At 33.8% G+C, this 21,196-nt stretch overlaps 1 protein-coding gene and 1 long non-coding RNA gene across 7 annotated transcripts in view; one reads left to right on the forward strand and one right to left on the reverse strand.

The window, feature by feature from the left end:
• Window positions 1-21,196, forward strand: part of LOC114338951 (uncharacterized) — a 296,642-nt gene that overhangs the window by 135,805 nt on the left and 139,641 nt on the right. For all 6 annotated transcript variants that reach the window (XM_050650332.1, XM_050650334.1, XM_050650335.1 and 3 more), the window contains exon 3: window positions 16,081-16,303. In XM_050650332.1, the coding sequence (XP_050506289.1) occupies window positions 16,081-16,303 (223 nt within the window). The remainder of the gene's footprint in view (window positions 1-16,080; window positions 16,304-21,196) is intronic.
• On the reverse strand, window positions 1,391-12,740 carry LOC126884425 (uncharacterized). Its single transcript, XR_007698027.1, has 2 exons — window positions 12,014-12,740; window positions 1,391-2,357 (listed from the first exon to the last, which is right to left on the reverse strand). It is a non-coding gene; the product is annotated as an uncharacterized LOC126884425 (long non-coding RNA).

The raw sequence follows: 21,196 nt of genomic DNA on the forward strand, positions 1-21,196 counted from the left end.
AGATAGGTATATGTAATTCCTATTTACTAAAGAAAAAGACACTGTAGACGCAAAATAAGATTGTTGTCGTTTTGTGCTGCCACAAAGTTTTGGTCTCGGCAAAATATATTTCACATCTTTCTTGTTGACGGAAGCTACATCAGGAACATTGGGCATAACAAACTGCTCACTATATTTATCCTTAAGTCTTAAAAATGATATGCGATATTCCTCATTTTGTTCTATCTGTAATATTTTCCCCACATAATATACTATTGACCTTGGTGGATGAAATTCTACCAGAACATAATCTTCTACGTTAGGGTTAAAATCTTGGGTACTAAACAAATTTGGATTTAAAACTGGAAGATCTTGTTCATCCTCTCCACTATCACTGCCACTCTCAAGGGAAATATCTATTTCATCCTCCTCTGAATCTGTATTATCGTCATTAACAAATTGCACTCTCTTCTTAGCTTGCCTATTTTCATTTATTTGCTTCTTTCTTTTAGCTTCCAACCTTTCGTCGTCAATAATGTTTTTTCCGGTGTAGCTGTGGCAATAATACTTTTTTTACTTATTCTGTTCTTTCTATTATTTTGAGGCTTTCAATGCAGGCATAAATTGTTGTGGTGGAATAAATGATAACCCCGCTCGACTTTCTGTATGTTCGGGGTTTTCTTATTGAATGTTATTAATTGCAGAACTGTCATTTTCATTTGGCACAGTGATTTCATCGGTATGTTCACCTCCTTGAAGGTCTCTTGTATTATTAGAACTTTCATTATTTGGGCATGGTCTGTTTGTTACCTCACTTGGCAAAAAATCGTCATCTGTAAAGATTTCCCGATCAAAGGGATATATACCACATTTTTTAAAGGCATTGGCTATATTTGTAGGAGTCATGGAACGACTGTGTGCTATTCTAATACATTCAGCTAAATCATAAATAGATATCGGCCTACCAGGATTTTTTAGAAGCCACGACTCTATGGCACTGTTATAATACGTCTTGAATGGCGCATATAAGCCAACTGTAACAAAAACGAGGTTTTTGTTGTGGCAGAATAGATATAGCTTTAAAGGATAATTACTTATTTATGGAAGTTTCCTCAAAATAGGCTAGCTGGAAATTGAAGAGACTAAACAGTAGGGCTCAGGGAAGGATCAGGCCGTATTTGCACGCCCTAGTTAGACGGTACCTAATGAAATACTGGAATGATAAAGAAAATAAATGAATATAAGGAGTAATGAAAAGAAAGGGAACTACTGACCAAGAAGATATTCAGAAAGGGTGTTGAGCGCCAGGGAAGAATTTTATAAATTCTTCTCCACGTGACCTATATTGCTGTACCTAACTGATACTATTAAAATGGTACTATTAAAATGGTAGGATAATAAAACATATAAGTATGTACAACCACATTTAATAAAAAAAACCTATATACCCTATATACAATTTTTACACTAGCTAATTATCCGACGTACTAGGCTAGTACACTGCTGTCGATAATGCTGGTTTTACAGTAGAAAAAAAATATGTAATGAATTTAGTATGAATAGGTATTTACCTTAACAACTTATTATTAATGAGGGTTACAATATTGGTTGACAATACCGTATCTAATCGGAGGTGACAACATCCGACAACTGGAATAAATATTATTAAATAGGATATGACCTAGATACTGTGCACATTATCTTACATATGGTTTATAAATCCCAGGCTATTTTAAATAAATTAAATAAGGGTGAAATATAATAAAAATTGTTGAAAAATATTGAATATTATGTTAATTATGGTTAAGAAAAAACAATGAGGGTATATTATTATTAGAGTGATTTGAAAGTTATTGATACGAAGAGAAAAAAAATAGTAAAATTGGAAGTTATTATTAAAACAAATTGACATGCAAATTTAGTTATATAAAAACCTGTCCCTACAAAAAGTAGGCGGATTGCTTCTTCCAACCTTCGGTGAAGATGATGAGGGGAGAGCCAAATAAGGTATCCTCTGGTTCCCAACCCTAGGGAGGTACTCCACACCAACAGGAAGGTACGGCAAGCAGGTAGCTGCCCAGTATCGGAAAACTCAACTTTTATTCCACAAAAACCAAACAAAACATCCACATTCCATCCAAAATATCCCCAAAATGATTATGTATTCCAAAAAAACAAATTAAAGTATGATTGACTTAATTTACCATCTTCTTATTTTCTTCCGTGGCTAAAAGCATAAGAATCTCCTATTAGCTGGTGTTCCTTAAGTACACAAAAAACAGGGCATATAAGAAAGGTATAAAAACCTTATAAAAATTTCTAGAAAAAATTACCGAAAAAAGAGGAGCTATTGACATTTATAAGTAAGTGTCATTAACCTTGAACAAAAATGGAAATGTAAAGAAATGGAAGGACATATGAACCAAGAAGATATGTATATATTGCAATAAGCGATTACTTTATAGACGTAGATACTAAAAGGAAATGAAAAGTGTCATTACTTCAGAAACTATTTTGAACTGGAAATTTAATTTGAAAGAATTTTTCTTGTAGAAACATGAATTTGATAGTGAGATTGACTCGTTAAGACCTGATGTTTTATATTCATAGAATAACAATTATAATATTACTATAAGTATTGTATTGAGAATGAGAACCATGTTTTTTTTTTACAAGAATACTTAATAGCCGACTTACCCACTGTTTTCCAAAAGGAAACTTGGAAATAAAACTCTTCCTCTCACCGCACAAATCCCAAAACAAAAAATAGCTCCTTCCAAAATAAACCAATCTTATAATAAATGAATATTTTAACTAAATATTGTATTCTTTAAACAGTGACCACGGAAAAATTTACTTGTTCATCCAACCAGATTGAAAATTGAAGTGACAATCCTCTCCGATGGGCGATATGACATGCCCCTCCGTCGGAAGCCGTACAGCCACAAGCTAAGACCAGAATTCCCCAAGCGTAGTACCAACCTTCTATTATATTTGGTCACAAATCTAGGTAACCCGTTCTAAGCACGAACGCATAACTGGTTGCATACTTATTAGGTGGCTTATAGGAATAAATATAATAATATCGTAACGATGGCACTCATCGTTACATTCCCCCATTACTCGGAAAAAAAAAATTGATCTTAGGAACAATTTTTTTCCATATATACTTATAAATACTCAATGCCAGTATTCATAGAGAAAAATCACACGCTGTGGGATCCAACACAGGCGTGAACAAACCAAATAGCAAAAATATAGTGCGAACCTATGATTACTTCACTACTCTAAACTAACCTATCGTAGGACATCGTCCAAACTCGTAGGACCAGTCCTCTGATATATATCCTAAAGACCAAATTGTGTTCCAGTTGATTTAGTAGATTTATATAAAACCCCAAATTATAGTCAACAAGAACACCATAACCACAATATTCGAATACAAACTTAATATAACCTATACGACGACTAACTTACTCACACTTACAGCTGACTCGATCGATTATACCTAACCGCAAATTATGAGTCATGTAAATGGGGTTGTCTTAATGACCAATATATCACATATGGTACCAACATACCTAGTTAAGGTTTATTATAACCCTTTGCTAAATTTCATAATTCAGATAAATTCTAATCAAAAAAATGTCGAATGGGACGAGTAGTACAAACTGTTCTATCGATGGACAACAGATTTAAATAGAGCATATCCAAAGTGAACAGTCCGTAGAAATCTCGTAGCCAATTCTCAACATGCAAAAAAAAATAGACCACAGTATAACCTAACCTAAATATAAGAGTCATTAACAAGAAAGGGGAAAATTTATTGTAGCAAGACTTTTATCCTAAATTGATCCGACAGTGGACAACAGATTTATAGGGAAGCATATCCAAGGTGGAACAATCAGGCAGATTTAATTGAGCAATGCTACACTTAGCGCTAAATGTACTAATGATGATTACATATTTGTTACCATGACCCTAACTCAACTGATCATCAGATTTGTATCAGATTCAATGGGAGATCTATCTAAGGGTAACTAATCGAATAGTTGACCTAACAGAAGTTAGCTTACTCTGGGATTCTCTAACTATAGCTATAGCTACAACAGATTGATAAGAATGGCCAGAAGAAGCTAACCAATATTTCGAAGTCATCTCTCATGAAAGAATTCAAGAAGTCACATATTAATAACTCTTATAAATAAATCCAATTATGGAAATACTAGAGAACAGGTAAATCAATTTCTAAAGAAACTGCAGATTAAGAAAATGTTCCCTAGTTACTCACAGAGAACAGGATATTGATCCTGACCCTAAGGTACATATGAACAAAAAAAAATTTAGTTCCTCGGAAAGATGATGCTTGAACAAAATAATCCCTCGGTGAATACAAACGCTACAATATTTCAATATAGTAAAGAAGTTACCATCATTATCAGAATAATAAAATAGTAAAACTTAAGAAGGATAGATAAACATACAAGTTAAGACTAAGTTTCTTCAGAATGAATGTAAACTGAAAATCGAATAAGAATGCCTAGTGCATGATTAAAATGATGATTAAACATTCTATCATATAGATTCAGCATCTGAACTAATTGAGGTATGGCTTGGAACTAGACAACTGTGAGCAATGAAATCTGCTTCCTATCAGGTGCACAGTCGATAAGCAACAAGTCTCGAACCCACGTATTTGCATAGCCAAGCTGGCAAACCACTTTCCTAAGAAATGTTCACTACAATAAATAATGAAATGGTTTCATAGTCTTTGTCATAAATTTAATCTCAATTAACTTTATCAAAATTTGGACACATGAAGTATGACTTTGGAATCACACTGTATACTAAAATTGCATTTACCCAAACAAATATCACAATGACTTCTTTAGACAAAAATAAGCTAATGTACCAAGGAATCATGCTAAGCACTGTGCCATTAACTTTCCAGTAGAAACTACAAAATCAAACACAAAACTAAACCTATTTGGTAGATACACTAATCTACAAGTGATGACAATATAAGCATAATCACATACAAGGTGTTAACAGTTCCATACCAGTTCAATATTAAGCCCAACTAAGCTAAATCTCAATAATAAACTAATGACATCTCAGATACATAGAATATGGAAAGCTAGAAAGACTACTATAATAGATAAAACATAGAGTCCCTATCTGGTGACTAAAATCAAAATCCAATCGTTAACCTATTCATTGAACAATCGAGTATTTCTAAAGTTTAGAAAGAGGAATTAACTTGATCAATATTGTTAAGTTAATCTTCTTTTGATGACGAAGTTTCTAAGTCGTTGACAGTATTATCTGGTAATAAGTCCTTTATATGAAATCGACCAAGTTTCCTGTTGGACGAACTATCTTTTAATTCATATATTAAAGGAGAGATTACTTTACTGACAACACATGGGACATATTTCTGACAAAATTTGGCAGAAATAGCATCACCTTTACTTGACTTAACAAAATTACGTTTTAATACCCGATCACCAACAAAGAATCGCAAATCTCTTTTCCTCAAATTGTATTGACCCTGTGACTTAAGGTAAGAAGATTTTAACTTCTTTCTGATGTCTGCAAATATTGGAGGCAAAGTCTGAATATCATCTAAACGATGAAGCTTCTCAGAGATCTGAGGGAGATTTGTGGAATTGTCCGAAATTAAACCAAAATAATCACCAGACAAAGCAATATTCCTACCAAAATTTAAATAAGCTGGAGAACATTGAGTAACTTCATGGACCGAAGTTCTTATGGCTTGAGCTATCGAGTGAATATACTGGTCCCAAGCTCTGTGATCTGGATATGTGTATGATCTAAGGGCTGTTACAATACTGCGGTTCACTCGCTCACTATGATTAGCTTGCGGATGGTATGCAGCATTATAAAAGATCTTCTGAACTTTGTATTTAGTTAGAAGGTCTTTAAAAGCCTTAGACACAAATTGAGGACCATTGTCACAAGACACAATTTGGGGAACACCAAACAACAAAAAGACTTGTTCCTCCAAATATTTCACAATGGCAGGGACAGTGGCATTCCGAAGAGGAAAAACTAGTGGAAATTTTGTAAAGTAGTCCACAACCACCAAACAATAGGTATAGCCATTGTAGCTACGAGGATATGGTCCAATCAGATCCATGGATATCATCTGCCATGGGAAGTCAATGTTCCTAAAAGTACCCATTAATCCAGCTTGTGGCATAGTACTTGGCTTGCAAGTAGCACAAACTTTGCATCTAGAAATATATTTCTTGATATAGGTGCGCATGCCAGGCCAATAATATAATTCTGCTATCCTACTAAATGTTTTATAAGAACCAAAATGACCAGATGTCACATTATCATGAAATGTACGAAGAATTTCATCCCGGTTTGCTGTTGGGACAACAATCTTCCAATCAGACATATTAGACAAAGCTTCTACTGAACTAACAACATGCTTATAAAGGATATTATTTTCTACTTTAAAGTCAGGATACTGATCAGGTTCTTGGGTAACCTTTTCCAACATTTTCTGATACCATGCATCCGGAACTAAAGTGGATAAGTCAAGAAGATTGACATCAAACGTTCGAGACAAAGCATCAGCTACTACAACACCATTTGCTTTACGATGGACGATATTATAATCAAAGGCTGACAACTTACAAATCCATCGAGACAAACGTTGGGATGGGTTACGCATAGAATGCATCCAGAGTAAAGAACTATGATCAGTAATAAGGGTACACTTACGACCTTCTAAATAGTAGCGGAAAGCCTCCAAGCCATGAATAATAGCAAGGAGTTCACGCTCTGTAGTGGAATAATTTTTCTGAGCCTTATTAAGCTTCTTACTAGTATATGCTATGGGGTGTTCAGAACCATCTTTCATCTGAAAGAGTACGCCACCTGAAGCGGTGTTTGAACAATCCGTCATGAGGTAAAAGTGTTCACTGAAATCAGGTGAAGTCATGACCGGAGCACTGGTAAGAGCTTCCTTAATGCGATGAAAAGCATCATCGGCTTCAGGAGTCCAGGTGATAGTCTGGCCCTTTTTCCTATTCTTAAGGAGGTCAGTAAGGGGTGATAATAAAGTAGAATAAGAAGGCACAAATCGACGATAGTAACCACACATGCCCAAGATCCTACGTAATTGTGTAGTAGTTTTAGGAATGGGGAAGTCCTTAATAGCGGTTACTTTATCAGGGTCTGTTCTCAAACCTTGATGATCAACAACATATCCTAGAAATTTCAAATTAGGACGACAAAAATTACATTTCTCTAAATTAACAGTGAGATTAGCCTCTTTAAGGCGTGAAAATAACTTCTCTAATATCTCAATATGTGAAGAAAAATCAGGAGTAACAACTATAATGTCATCTAAGTAATAAAATACAAATGGTTCAAGTTGCGGACCAATAACCAAGTCCATTAGACGACACATTGTTTGTGGAGCTGAAACTAGACCGAAAGGCATTGTGACAAATTGAAATAACCCTTTACCACTGACAGCGAAAGCAGTATACTTCTTACTCTCTTTGCTTAACGAAATTTGTAAGAAGGCTTTGGATAAATCGATCGAAGAGATATATTTGGCATTCTGAAGTTTGCTAAGAATTATATCTATCCGAGGGATGGGATAAGCATCTCGATTAGTAGTGATACTATTAAGTTTGCGACCATCGAAGCATACTCGGAATGATCCATCCTTCTTCTTTGTCATCCATAACGGCGAACAATACGAAGAATTTGACTGTTCGATAATGTTTAGAGAGAGCATCAAATCAATTTCTTTACCCAAATCTGCTTGCCATGCCTGAGGTATGGGATATTGATATTGTCTAAACGGAGTTGAAGTGTTCACTTCGATAGTATGAGATATTAAATGTGTACGGCCTAATTGGTATTTGGAAGAGATAGAAGAAAATTTAGAGATAATATTCTCTAACTGGTTTTGTTCTAAGCTAGACAAACTAGAGAACTCACGAATGGCACTTACAGTTGCGACATTAAAGGAAGATATAAATAACGAAAAATCTGAACAGTTTAATGTACTATTAAATGCATTTAAGAAATCCATGCCAAGAATTATAGAATTTTTAATTGAAGGGATAACATAAAATGTAATCATTTTCCGAATATTGGCAACTACGATTTCTGTGTCACATTTACCTGTAATTGACTGGATAGCACCATCTGCAGTAGAGACTTGTAAAGAAGAAATAGGCATAACATTCATATCCGTGTTTTCTAACAATTTCAGCGAATTCGAACCTATTAAAGAAATGTTAGAACCACTATCTAATAGAGCTAAACAAGATTGTCCTAAAATTTCAATTTCAAGATAAGGTCGGTTATCATTATGTTTCCTAACTAATAACGAATTTATATCAAAATCCAAAATATCTGATTTATTTTCAAAATTATCTGGTATTAACATAGACATATTATTATTATTTACAAACGTACAACCAGGTATAGAATTTGGAACTGTTTCCTCGTCTTGATTATGCTTATTACTAAAATTCCAGCTTAATACTGGAGGGGATAATCTACGATCAAGCGAACCGTACGAGTCAACTGAAGTGTTACTAACAATTACTTTTTCCCTGATTTCGGTTGGCGTGCTGGTCTCCGGTTGGAAGTGTTTCTTCCTTCCTGAGAGGGTGTGTTTGAGCTGCTGGCGGGTATTGGACCTGAAGCTTCGTCTACAGCTGCGGTCATATTCCCTGATGGGGTTGCTGTTTGAGGAACGCTCAGGGTACGAGCCTCTGCATGCTCGTTTCCCGAACACTTAAAACAGTTACGTTTAAGCGTATTTTCTCTACCACAACCGTGACAGAAAATCCGTGTTTGGGGTCTGGTACAATCCCGAAATGTGTGACCAACAACCTGACAATTCCAGCAAGACAAAGAATAAGTAGTCACAGACACATTCGGTGTATGGGGTCTAGATTGCCAAGAACGATTTCTTGAGGGTTGAGAATTAAAACCAACAGGACCAGAATTGAATTGCGAAGTGGTAGGGGAATTAAGAGACCAAGATAGAGTTTCCTCTAAGCGTTTACATTTTTCTGTGAGGTCTTCTATAGTGGCTATATCAACCAGTGCCAATTGGGCATGGTAAAAGGGTAACAAACATTTTAAAATTATCTTTATTTTTGCATGATCTGTTAAAGGAGTATCTAAACGACTACACATACCCAACATGGTGTTAATAAACATAGTCACTGATTCTCCCGGTTTCTGCTTGCGGTTCTTGATCTCGTCTAAGAGATCAGTTTGGAAAGAGTACGGCAGAAAGTCAGATTTTAGTTTCTGAGCCAAATCAGTCCAAGTGGTAAAGCTACCACGGTTGTTCATAAACCACGTAAAAGCATGGCCTGTAAATAATTCGGCAGAAGCCGAAAAAAGATCTTCCTCACTCACACCTCTCGAAACACGAAGACATTCTACCCTATCTAAAAATGAAATTACTTGGTCATAATGACCTTCACCAGAAAACGAAACTCCCCACTTATGTACCTGCACAGGCTTGGGATGTAACAAGGAATTAGAGGCTTGAACTGAAGAAACAGGAGTGGACGTGGCTAGAGGATTTACTCGAGAATCGAGTTCACCTTCTAGACTGAGAATCCTAATGGACATAGAGCGTTTGTAAAGTTGTTGCTCCTCATCTGAGCAACATAATAAGTGGACACGACCAGAGATATGAGCAAGACGTGAAATGTATCTAGAATACATGCTATCATGGACAGTCCCTCTAAAATTATTTATCTTTTGCGTAAGATCCTCTAGTGTCTCATTTATTCCTTGTTGTTGTTCCAGGAAAGGAATAGCTGCAGCTGAAATCTGACGGAAACTCCTATTTCCTTGCTCTTGTTTAAGAGCACCACGCAATAGACTGCGTTTTTTATCACATTTAGCGGATTCTTCAACCTCTATTTCTCTTATCCTCAACTCATAATCTACCTCCTTAACTAATAAATGCTCTGGCTGAAAGGTACACATGGTGGTAGGGAAATTTAGTAACAATAAGCCCAACCCAACAACGACAAACCGAACCCAACCCAATAAACTAACGACCCAATTAACCGACAATCTACTAAACAAGCTGCTCAACTGACGAGCTGCTAAACTAACGACCGAATAAACCGACAAACCAAATATAACCGAGATATATATTTGGGGTAGATATCTAAAATAATTTAAGTAACTGTTTAAACGAAAATGTATATAAAAAAATGAAAACTTTATAAATTATATATAGGTATGGTAAGCAAAAATTTAACTAACTGTAGTATATTGTGGCTGCACCTAAATCAGAGGTAGTAATGTACCTAGATATCAAAAAAAGTAAATCATTCAAAATTTTTCAAAATAAATATCCAGGTATCACCAAACCGACCAGACCGAAATGTCAACCAATATACCTGTTCAAATATTATCCTACTCACGATTTACAATTATTATTTTAAATAAATTAAAATAGTACCAATACAGCAATACAAGTGCACTAGTGTATTTTCCCAATAACGTACAAAAGGAATCAAAAAAAATATCTCTATATAATTACAAAATATACAACAATGAACCAGAAAGATACTTACTAGAAAAATTTACAATAAGCAACAAAATAAAGAAAGGTACTCTCTTACTGAAAATCGGGCGCCACGTTGGGCGCCAATTGTAACAAAAACGAGGTTTTTGTTGTGGCAGAATAGATATAGCTTTAAAGGATAATTACTTATTTATGGAAGTTTCCTCAAAATAGGCTAGCTGGAAATTGAAGAGACTAAACAGTAGGGCTCAGGGAAGGATCAGGCCGTATTTGCACGCCCTAGTAAGACGGTACCTAAAGAAATACTGGAATGATAAAGAAAATAAATGAATATAAGGAGTAATGAAAAGAAAGGGAACTACTGACCAAGAAGATATTCAGAAAGGGTGTTGAGCGCCAGGGAAGAATTTTATAAATTCTTCTCCACGTGACCTATATTGCTGTACCTAACTGATACTATTAAAATGGTACTATTAAAATGGTAGGATAATAAAACATATAAGTATGTACAACCACATTTAATAAAAAAAACCTATATACCCTATATACAATTTTTACACTAGCTAATTATCCGACGTACTAGGCTAGTACACTGCTGTCGATAATGCAGGTTTTACAGTAGAAAAAAAATATGTAATGAATTTAGTATGAATAGGTATTTACCTTAACAACTTATTATTAATGAGGGTTACAATATTGGTTGACAATACCGTATCTAATCGGAGGTGACAACATCCGACAACTGGAATAAATATTATTAAATAGGATATGACCTAGATACTGTGCACATTATCTTACATATGGTTTATAAATCCCAGGCTATTTTAAATAAATTAAATAAGGGTGAAATATAATAAAAATTGTTGAAAAATATTGAATATTATGTTAATTATGGTTAAGAAAAAACAATGAGGGTATATTATTATTAGAGTGATTTGAAAGTTATTGATACGAAGAGAAAAAAAATAGTAAAATTGGAAGTTATTATTAAAACAAATTGACATGCAAATTTAGTTATATAAAAACCTGTCCCTACAAAAAGTAGGCGGATTGCTTCTTCCAACCTTCGGTGAAGATGATGAGGGGAGAGCCAAATAAGGTATCCTCTGGTTCCCAACCCTAGGGAGGTACTCCACACCAACAGGAAGGTACGGCAAGCAGGTAGCTGCCCAGTATCGGAAAACTCAACTTTTATTCCACAAAAACCAAACAAAACATCCACATTCCATCCAAAATATCCCCAAAATGATTATGTATTCCAAAAAAACAAATTAAAGTATGATTGACTTAATTTTCCATCTTCTTATTTTCTTCCGTGGCTAAAAGCATAAGAATCTCCTATTAGCTGGTGTTCCTTAAGTACACAAAAAACAGGGCATATAAGAAAGGTATAAAAACCTTATAAAAATTTCTAGAAAAAATTACCGAAAAAAGAGGAGCTATTGACATTTACAAGTAAGTGTCATTAACCTTGAACAAAAATGGAAATGTAAAGAAATGGAAGGACATATGAACCAAGAAGATATGTATATATTGCAATAAGGGATTACTTTATAGACGTAGATACTAAAAGGAAATGAAAAGTGTCATTACTTCAGAAACTATTTTGAACTGGAAATTTAATTTGAAAGAATTTTTCTTGTAGAAACATGAATTTGATAGTGAGATTGACTCGTTAAGACCTGATGTTTTATATTCATAGAATAACAATTATAATATTACTATAAGTATTGTATTGAGAATGAGAACCATGTTTTTTTTTTACAAGAATACTTAATAGCCGACTTACCCACTGTTTTCCAAAAGGAAACTTGGAAATAAAACTCTTCCTCTCACCGCACAAATCCCAAAACAAAAAATAGCTCCTTCCAAAATAAACCAATCTTATAATAAATGAATATTTTAACTAAATATTGTATTCTTTAAACAGTGACCACGGAAAAATTTACTTGTTCATCCAACCAGATTGAAAATTGAAGTGACAATCCTCTCCGATGGGCGATATGACATGCCCCTCCGTCGGAAGCCGTACAGCCACAAGCTAAGACCAGAATTCCCCAAGCGTAGTACCAACCTTCTATTATATTTGGTCACAAATCTAGGTAACCCGTTCTAAGCACGAACGCATAACTGGTTGCATACTTATTAGGTGGCTTATAGGAATAAATATAATAATATCGTAACGATGGCACTCATCGTTACACAACGTCAAGTGGCTGTAATTTAGCCGATGTGTGGGGATGCAAAGTTACAATATTAACCCCTGCAGCTTTTGCCAAATCTAAAGCTTCGATGGATAAGTGAGATTCATAATTATCGAATATTAGAATTGATGGATGATCAGGAGAGCTTCTGCTTATGTTTAATAAAATGTTTCATTACCTCTACAAATAACTCGGAATTCATCCATCCTGTCGGCGTAGCAAGGCCTAAAGAGCCAGTGGGGGTGCCTTTTAAAATGAAATCCTTATAATTTTTCCGCGGAAAAATTATTGCTGGAGGTAAAGCATAACCACCGGCACATATAAAACAGCACGTTGTTACTAGTGTCCCTTTCTCACCGCTGGTGACTTTACCCAAACACTTTTTCCCTTTTGGGGCCAATATTTTCTGAGTTTTTTTACACCGTTGTGGTTGCAGTTTCATCCAAGTCGTAAATTCTGGTACCGTCAGAAAATGCGGCATTCCGATTGATTACAGCATATAAGTTGTCAAAAAAGCGATTAACATTATCTCTGTTAAATGATGTCGCACGTACCAGGCTGCACGGCTCTGGTTTTCTCAGAGACAGATCTGTATGCCTATTCCTAAAACTTCGGAGCCATTCCCTGCCAGCCATTTCTGCATTCTTCCATGAATCAGGAATTTTGATATTATTCCTTTGAGCCATTTGATAAGCAACCTTTCTACATTCAACAGATGTCAATCCATAAAACATAAGTGCACAAGTTTTCAAGTAGGTCTTAAGAGCATCTTCTTGTTCACTTGTGAAAATCATGTTCGTCTCGTAGTTAGGAACAAATCTTATGTTGTCGTTTGGAGCATACTTTCTTTTTTTAACGTATCGCGTTAATGTAGGATATGCTAAATTACTTTCTACTGCTGCTTTTCGAATACTCATACCCCTGGTTACTAACTCCAATGCTGCTCTCATTTAATCAACAGTATGTGCGCCTTTCTTTCTTTCCAATTTCTTAACGCAACCCATCCTGAAAATAAAAATAAATCTAAAAAATTGGAATGGTATACAGTGAACCATGGTTCATTGTGTCCCAACATAGTTTGGTTCATTGTGTACGTACCGCACCTTGTAACAATCAAAAACCAATAATTCATTATCTACAACTGTGTATTTTAGAGTTACATACCTAAACACTAACTAATGTATCAATGTACCGTACCACAGAAAATAAATTAAAATAACTCACGCATAGAAAGAAATAAAAGCGAAAATCTTCAAAATTTTACTCGATGCGTTCAAATTCATATAATCCGTTATAACACGTGCACGTTTCGTGGTAGCTTTAGGTTATCTAGTACATTCGTACAGTGGTGCCGGCGTTTTTGTTTAAAATGCGTATTACTAAGGAAAGATTGATTGGTTCATTGTGTACGTGTGTTGAACACATGGCCCTACTATAAGTTGCTAACCGTTGCTAAGGGCAACCGACACAATAAATCACATTCGTAAAGAAAAATAAATCTCCCCTACACTTTAAAAATAATTTTTAATAATAAAATGTAATTATCGTTTAAAATAATTTTTATTTTAAAATAATATAAGTCTTTCTTTAGTCAATGACTGTGAAATAATTTCTTAATTGTTATAGATAAAGTCACTACGATTTAAGAAACAAAAACAGTTATCTCGGCTTCAGTTGGTCGTAGAAAATTTTTATTTTGTTTTGAATCTTTATTTTGTCTTCAGCAACAATAATCTGTAAAACAGAAACTCATAGGATGTACAGGGGCGGCTTCAGTTCTAAAGCCCCCCTATTTTTAAACCCGAAATAAGAGGTTGAAAAATGTTTTAAGCATTTATTTACATCACAATATGAAAATATAAGTCTTTAGAAGGAGAGTGGACCTTAGATTATTTCTCTACGATTTTTTTTTTCAAAAAATTATAGCTTTCGACGTTTGACCCCTTGGGATAAACAAGTTATAATATCTAAGCAACAAGTTCACCAATAGGACTCTACAAAAATTTTTATGTTTGTTATTGAAAAATCTTTATTCTAAAGCCCTAAAAAATAAATAAAAGTTATTTTTACAATAAATAATGCAATTCCAAAAAACGGTTATTTTGGACCTTTTGCTTATTAACTTAATAACTTATTAACGAAATTAATTTTGCCATAGCTCCAATTGTAGGTTTTTTAATTTACTACAAGTTTCCATTTAAAAGTTTTTCTCTAAAATAAATATCCTAAGCTGCAAAATTAAAAATCTTTAAAAATTTCAAATTTAACAAATGAAAAACGTCATATAAAAAAGCGCATAAAATTTTTGGTTAGATTTTAGTAGGTTATTCCTGGCATCGTCCTTTACAACACCGGATAGGTTTCAAAAATTCCTAATTATATCCTGAAATTGACCTATTTTTCACCCACAGCTTGGACCTAAGAGAACGTTTTCAAATTCTCCATATTCAAAATAAAGGCCTTGCTATCTTTGGAAATCTATGGAAATTGATAAACTAAAAAATACAGATATAATTCTAATGACCGATTTGAGTCAAAGGGCTCCCCACTACTCAACCTGTTTAGTTAAAGACTTAAATACAGACACACCGTAAAATATATCACTTGAGAAAAGCACTTTGCCGAAACAGGTGCAGTGACATTAATTTGTAAAAAATTTGTAGAAATATTGAAAACAAACGTTTTTTAGTGTTTTATTGTTAGATAAAATGAACTTCCATCAGGTAACGGTCGAATTCATCACATATATCACAAATATGTGTGACAGTTTATTTCGAATAATCCTTCGAGTTTTTTTATTTCTTGCTTTTTAGTTATTTTTTTTGTAATATTTTTAATTTTAGTCACTCGTAAGTAAAGAAAACCGTTTCTTAAAAATTTTTTTCATATTTTTTTATTTGTCAATTAATTTTATTAAAAAAAATTTGGCACCATGACTTTCAATTGAGCTATCATAGAACCCCTATTCTGATTTAAAAAAGTCATAGATTACGCCATCACGCCCAGATGGATGACGTCACTCGTATATTATATAATATGTCAAAATATCATAATTTAAAAATAAAAATCGACCTGTTTCGGGATTTTTCCTAAAAGTCACCCGTTTACGAAGTAATGAATTTATTCCTTTCATTTGCACCATACTGTATAATAATCACATAGGTACGTTTTTTTTCTGTCACTTCCAACTGTAATGCGTTAGAGAGAATTCGATAATGTGTGACGTACTGAAAAAAGGATTTGGGGTAATCTATATAATAAAATTCTATAGTTTTAATTTCAGTGAAAGTATTACAACTAACTTATAATGTTACTTTACATATTTTATTTTAGTGACGCAGAGTCCAGTCAAGATCGTGCTCCCACATATGCCAATCAAAACTATCCAGTACCCATAAAAGCAACGCTCCAACCTATAAAAGCGACTTTACAACCAAACAATATAAACTATCCAATTCCTGTAAGGACTTCAGTTAGTAAAGGTTATCCTACGCCTGTTCCAGAAAAAAGATTCCAACAACAGAAGCAGTACCTTCGAAGGGGGGAAGAACTGCAGGTAATAAGTTAATAATAAAACCGTTTCTTTGAGATACGGTGAAAAGCGTAACTGTGATAATGATTATAAATAGTATTAGGGGAGAGGAACACCCCTAATTTGAGGCTTAAAAATCGAAAAAGCGACCATGAGAGGTGAATGGCAAATTTGGTCTTCTTCTTCAGATGCAAATCCACTAATGGATGTTAGCGATCACATTTTCCATTAACTCTCTGTTTATTGCAATGTGTATCAGATATTGTATGTCGTTAATCCCTGTCCATTGTCGTATGTTTCAGATCCAGGACATTTTCTTGCGTCCTATTCCCCTCTTGCCTTCAATTTTACCCTCTATTATAAGTTGAAGGAATGCATAATGTTTTCATTTCGCATGATGTGACCCAGATACGCCGTTTTCCTTTTCTTGATGTTTTCGAAAAGTTGGCGATCTTTGTTGATTCTTTTAAGGACATATACATTTGTAACTTTTGCCGTCCATGCTATCTTTAGGATAGGGCGATAAAGCCACATTTCGAAGGCTTCTAATCTGTTTATATCCCTCGTTTTGAGTGTCCAGCCCTCTATGCCATATAGCAGCACCGACCATACGCAGCATATACTAAACTTTAGTCTCAGTGTTAGATCGAACTCTGAACAGGTTAGTACCTTCCTGAATTTTACGAAAGCTTGTCGATCTTGGTCAATGCGAAATTTTACTTCCCTGTCCGATGCCCAGTCTTCAAAAAGATATGTTTCCAGGTATTTAAAGGGTACCCCCCGTTAAGATTCCCTAGGCAAAATTCCCTCACTCCCAGAATTCAATTTTGTTCATTTTTTACGTTCTATGCAATTAAAAAATGGGATTACTCGGATTTTTTTCTCGCCACCCCCCTTACCCCTTCCTCCACAGCCAAAAACGTTGATTTTTAGATTTAATTTTTTTAGTTGAGTTTTAATTGATTTAAAAATTTCAAAAAATTCACACGGGTAGCTGAGGCTTTTACAAAACATGTCCATTTTTTATGGACCCGTAGGTCGAGTGTACATAACCTCAATTTTTTCTTTAATTTTTTAAAAGCTTATATCTTTTTTTTTTCAAGATGGCTGCAGGTCCAATTTTTTTTGCATTTTGTGTATTTTATCAAAAACTATCTCTCTGATTTTTTTCAAATTTTTCCGTCAACTGCGCCATCTTGAAAAATCCGGAAAACTGTATTTTTAGGGTTTTTTGGGGATTTTCTCCATTTTATAGACTTCAAAATAGACCAACTCAAGGGTTTTTAAATAGATTATGTATAATTTGAAATAACTGAGTAATTAAGGATATTCAAAAATTGGGTAAAACACGTTTAAACCCCCCAAAAACCATGTTTTTCAAGTTATGTAAGGGTTTTTGCGGGTTTAAGGGGAAACAGTAGCGATCAACAGGTAGCGAAAACGCGTTCCAAGATTGCTGCTGTACTTTTGAATATTTTTTCGAGATATTTGGCACACGTATTCGTAATATAATAAAGAATGGCAGTACAGAGCCCAATTTGAAAAAGATATTAATATGTGGAAATTACTCTGTAATTAAATACAATATTAAAAAAACGAGCCTGTACCGCCATTAAGAAGAACAAAAAAATAAACTTTCTTCAAATAAACTTTTTTATCCGATGCCTAGATTTTGTGTCATTTTGGAACTACTAAAATTTTTTATTTCATTAGTAGTTTCAAAATGACACAAAATCTAGGCATCGGATAAAAAAGTTTATTTGAAGAAAGTGTATTTTTTTGTTCTTCTTAATGGCGGTACAGGCTCGTTTTTTTAATATTGTATTTAATTACAGAGTAATTTCCACATATTAATATATTTTTCAAATTGGGCTCTGTACCGCCATTCTTTATTATATTACGAATACGTGTGCCAAATATCTCGAAAAAATATTTAACAATTACAGCCGCAATCTTGGAACGCGTTTTTGCTACCTGTTGATCGCTACTGTATCACCTTAATGATATTCTTTGAGATCGATACCGCCTTACTATTTTTTTTTCATTATTTTACGTTATGTGTGATTAAAAAATAAGATTCATCGCATTTTTAGTCTACCCCCTCCCCCAGCCCCCACAAAAACGTCAATTTTTCTATTTTTTTTGCTTAGTTAAGTTGCATTTTGTTTAAAAATTTTATGAGGCTTCTACAAAACATGTCTATTTTTTATGGATCCATAGGTAGAGTGTACATATGACATCTAAATTCCTTTTTTATTTTTTTAAAACGTATTTTTGACTTTCAATCGATATTTTTTTAAAACGTCCAATGAACGGTACATTTCTTTCGCGGACGACCGCCTCAATACGTGCTTAGTTAATTATTAAAAACAATAGCTTGTTAATAAAATAATGACAAAAATTTCTTCTTTAGGCTCTTGTAGAGGGCGGGGGCTTTAAACTTTGATTTGGTCACTTTCTGACTTCCATAATATTAATTCTAAATCGAGTTATTAAGCCTTGAAAATGGCCATTTTCGCGTTTTTCAAATTTTAAATCGCGTATAATTCGACAACAGTCAATTTTAGAGAAAAATCACAAGAGAGCCGTTTTGCTCAGATTGATCCAGAGAATCTAAAACAAATTTGTCCTAAGTGAAAAAATTGATTATTTGAATTTGTTTAAAACATTGTTTAAACAATTTTCCGACCGCGGTACTGCCTGGTACGTTGTGAATTTGTTATAAGGAGCTGTTTTTGAGTAAGTTTGTGCAAAAAAACCAATCGGAATTAATTTACCTAACGGGGGCAAGAACTATTTGCATTATGAGGTTGCGCAAACGGCAACATAACAATAGGCTGTTGTTCGCATGTGGCTACCTTAATTATAATATTATAATTTATCGCATGGAAGATATTTTACAAAAATCATCAAGCCAGCAGAATATCTTACAAAACTCTTTGACAATACAGATGTTATAGGTACCTGTAATAGACGAAGACAGCGATGAATACTTTAGAACTGTAAAGCGTAATAGTGTCCTTAGTAATATTAGGGTTACTACTAAATACAAACTAATGAATAAAGAACAAAATGTTTTGATTCACAAAACGACAAAAAGTATGATATATTAAAATGTATTTTTCTTAAATGGATTATTCTATTTTATTTTTGTTTTTTGTATCCTACCCAAAAAATATCGAAATGACATAGGTATCTTTACTTTATACAAAACAATATTGCAAAATTTGAAATTGTTTTCTTTAAATGTACATAGTTTATTTGAGGATAAACTGGGCAACAGATATACTGAGAAAAAAAATTAAGTTGATGTTTTAGTGTGCAGGTTGACGGGTTAGAGGGCTAAAATTGGGCTAAGGCTTATTTTTTAAACACATAAAACGTAAAAAAATGAAAAAAAATTCAGACTGTATCGATCTCAAAAAAATATTAGGCCTGGATTCCGCGTACCAAAAAAAAGTTAAATAATAGCAAGCTGAAAATTAGTTAATAGTTTAACGGTGTCTAGTTGGACAACCTTTGATGTAGGTATGGGAACACTGGAACAAGGGAAGTTTTAACTGTGAAACGTAATTTTAATTTTGGAAGATCCTGACAAGTTTATGATTGTGAAAACTAGCAAGTTGTTTTTAAGTTTATTCCATAGAAAACTTTATATAATATATGAAAAAATGTTTGTCCGACAAATATGTTGGTCATTTTAATAAGTCCGACACGTAGAACATGTCAAATGATAGGACCTATATTAGTGGTAAATAGCAGTTTGATTTTTGCATGAGAGTTTAATGAAAGTCCAACAAATCAATTGGAAGTTCGGTCCGACAAAATACACGGGACGTTTTCTTAGTCGGATGTTCGAAACTTGTAACCTGTTCATCAAATAAAACGTCCCCTGTTCCAGTGTTCCCGTACATCAAAGTTTGTCCGACTAGACACCGTTAAGCTATTAACAAATTTTCAGTTTGCAATTAATAAACTTGTTTTTGATTCACGGGATCCAGGCCTGTATGAGTAGCCGCTCAAAAACCTTTAAAAAATTTGAAAAAAGATAGTTTTTGAGGGGTTTAGAAGTGTTTTGCACAATGTTTGAATATCCTTAAAAAGTCAGTTATTGCAAATTATACATAACCTTGAGTTAGTCTATTTTGAAGTATATAAAATGGAGAAAATCCCTAAAAACCACCGAAAAAACCAGTTTTGCGGATTTTTGAAGATCTTACAAATCTGAAAAAAGTCAGAAATATAGTTTTTGATAAAATACACAAAACACAAAAAAATTAGACATGCAGCCATCACCAAAAAAAAATGTTACACGTACGTATCCATTAAAAAAAAACAAAAAAAATGAGGCTATGTACACTCGACCTTCGGACTCATAAAAATAGATGTTTTGTAAAAGCCTAAGCTGTGCGTGTGAATTTTTTGTAATTTATAATTTAATTGCAAACCAACTAAAAAAAAAATAAAATCGAAAAATTGACGTTTTTGGCTGTGGGGAAGGGGTGAGAGGGCGGTTGGCTAAAATTGTGGTGAGATTTTTTAATCACATAGAACGTAAAAAAATTTAAAAAAATATTCAGGATGTATCGACTTCATAAAATATGATTAGACCCGCAAAAAAGCTTACATAACTTGAAAAAAACCTTGTTTTTTTCTTTCTTCTGAAAAAAACTTTGTTTTGGGGGGTTTAAAGGTGTTTCATCCAATTTTTGAATATTCTAAAATATCCAGTTATTTCAAATTATACATAATCTATTAACAAAACCTTGAGTAAACCTTTGAAGACTATAAAATGGAGAAATCCCTGAAAACCCCCTAAAAAAACATTTTTCCGGATTTTTCAAGATGGCACAGTTGACGGAAAAATCTGAAAAAAATCAGACGCTAAAAATGCGATGAATCGTATTTTTTAATCAC

This window comes from Diabrotica virgifera, chromosome 5, assembly GCF_917563875.1.
Source record: "Diabrotica virgifera virgifera chromosome 5, PGI_DIABVI_V3a".
In the NCBI taxonomy this organism is placed as follows: Eukaryota; Metazoa; Arthropoda; class Insecta; order Coleoptera; family Chrysomelidae; genus Diabrotica; species Diabrotica virgifera.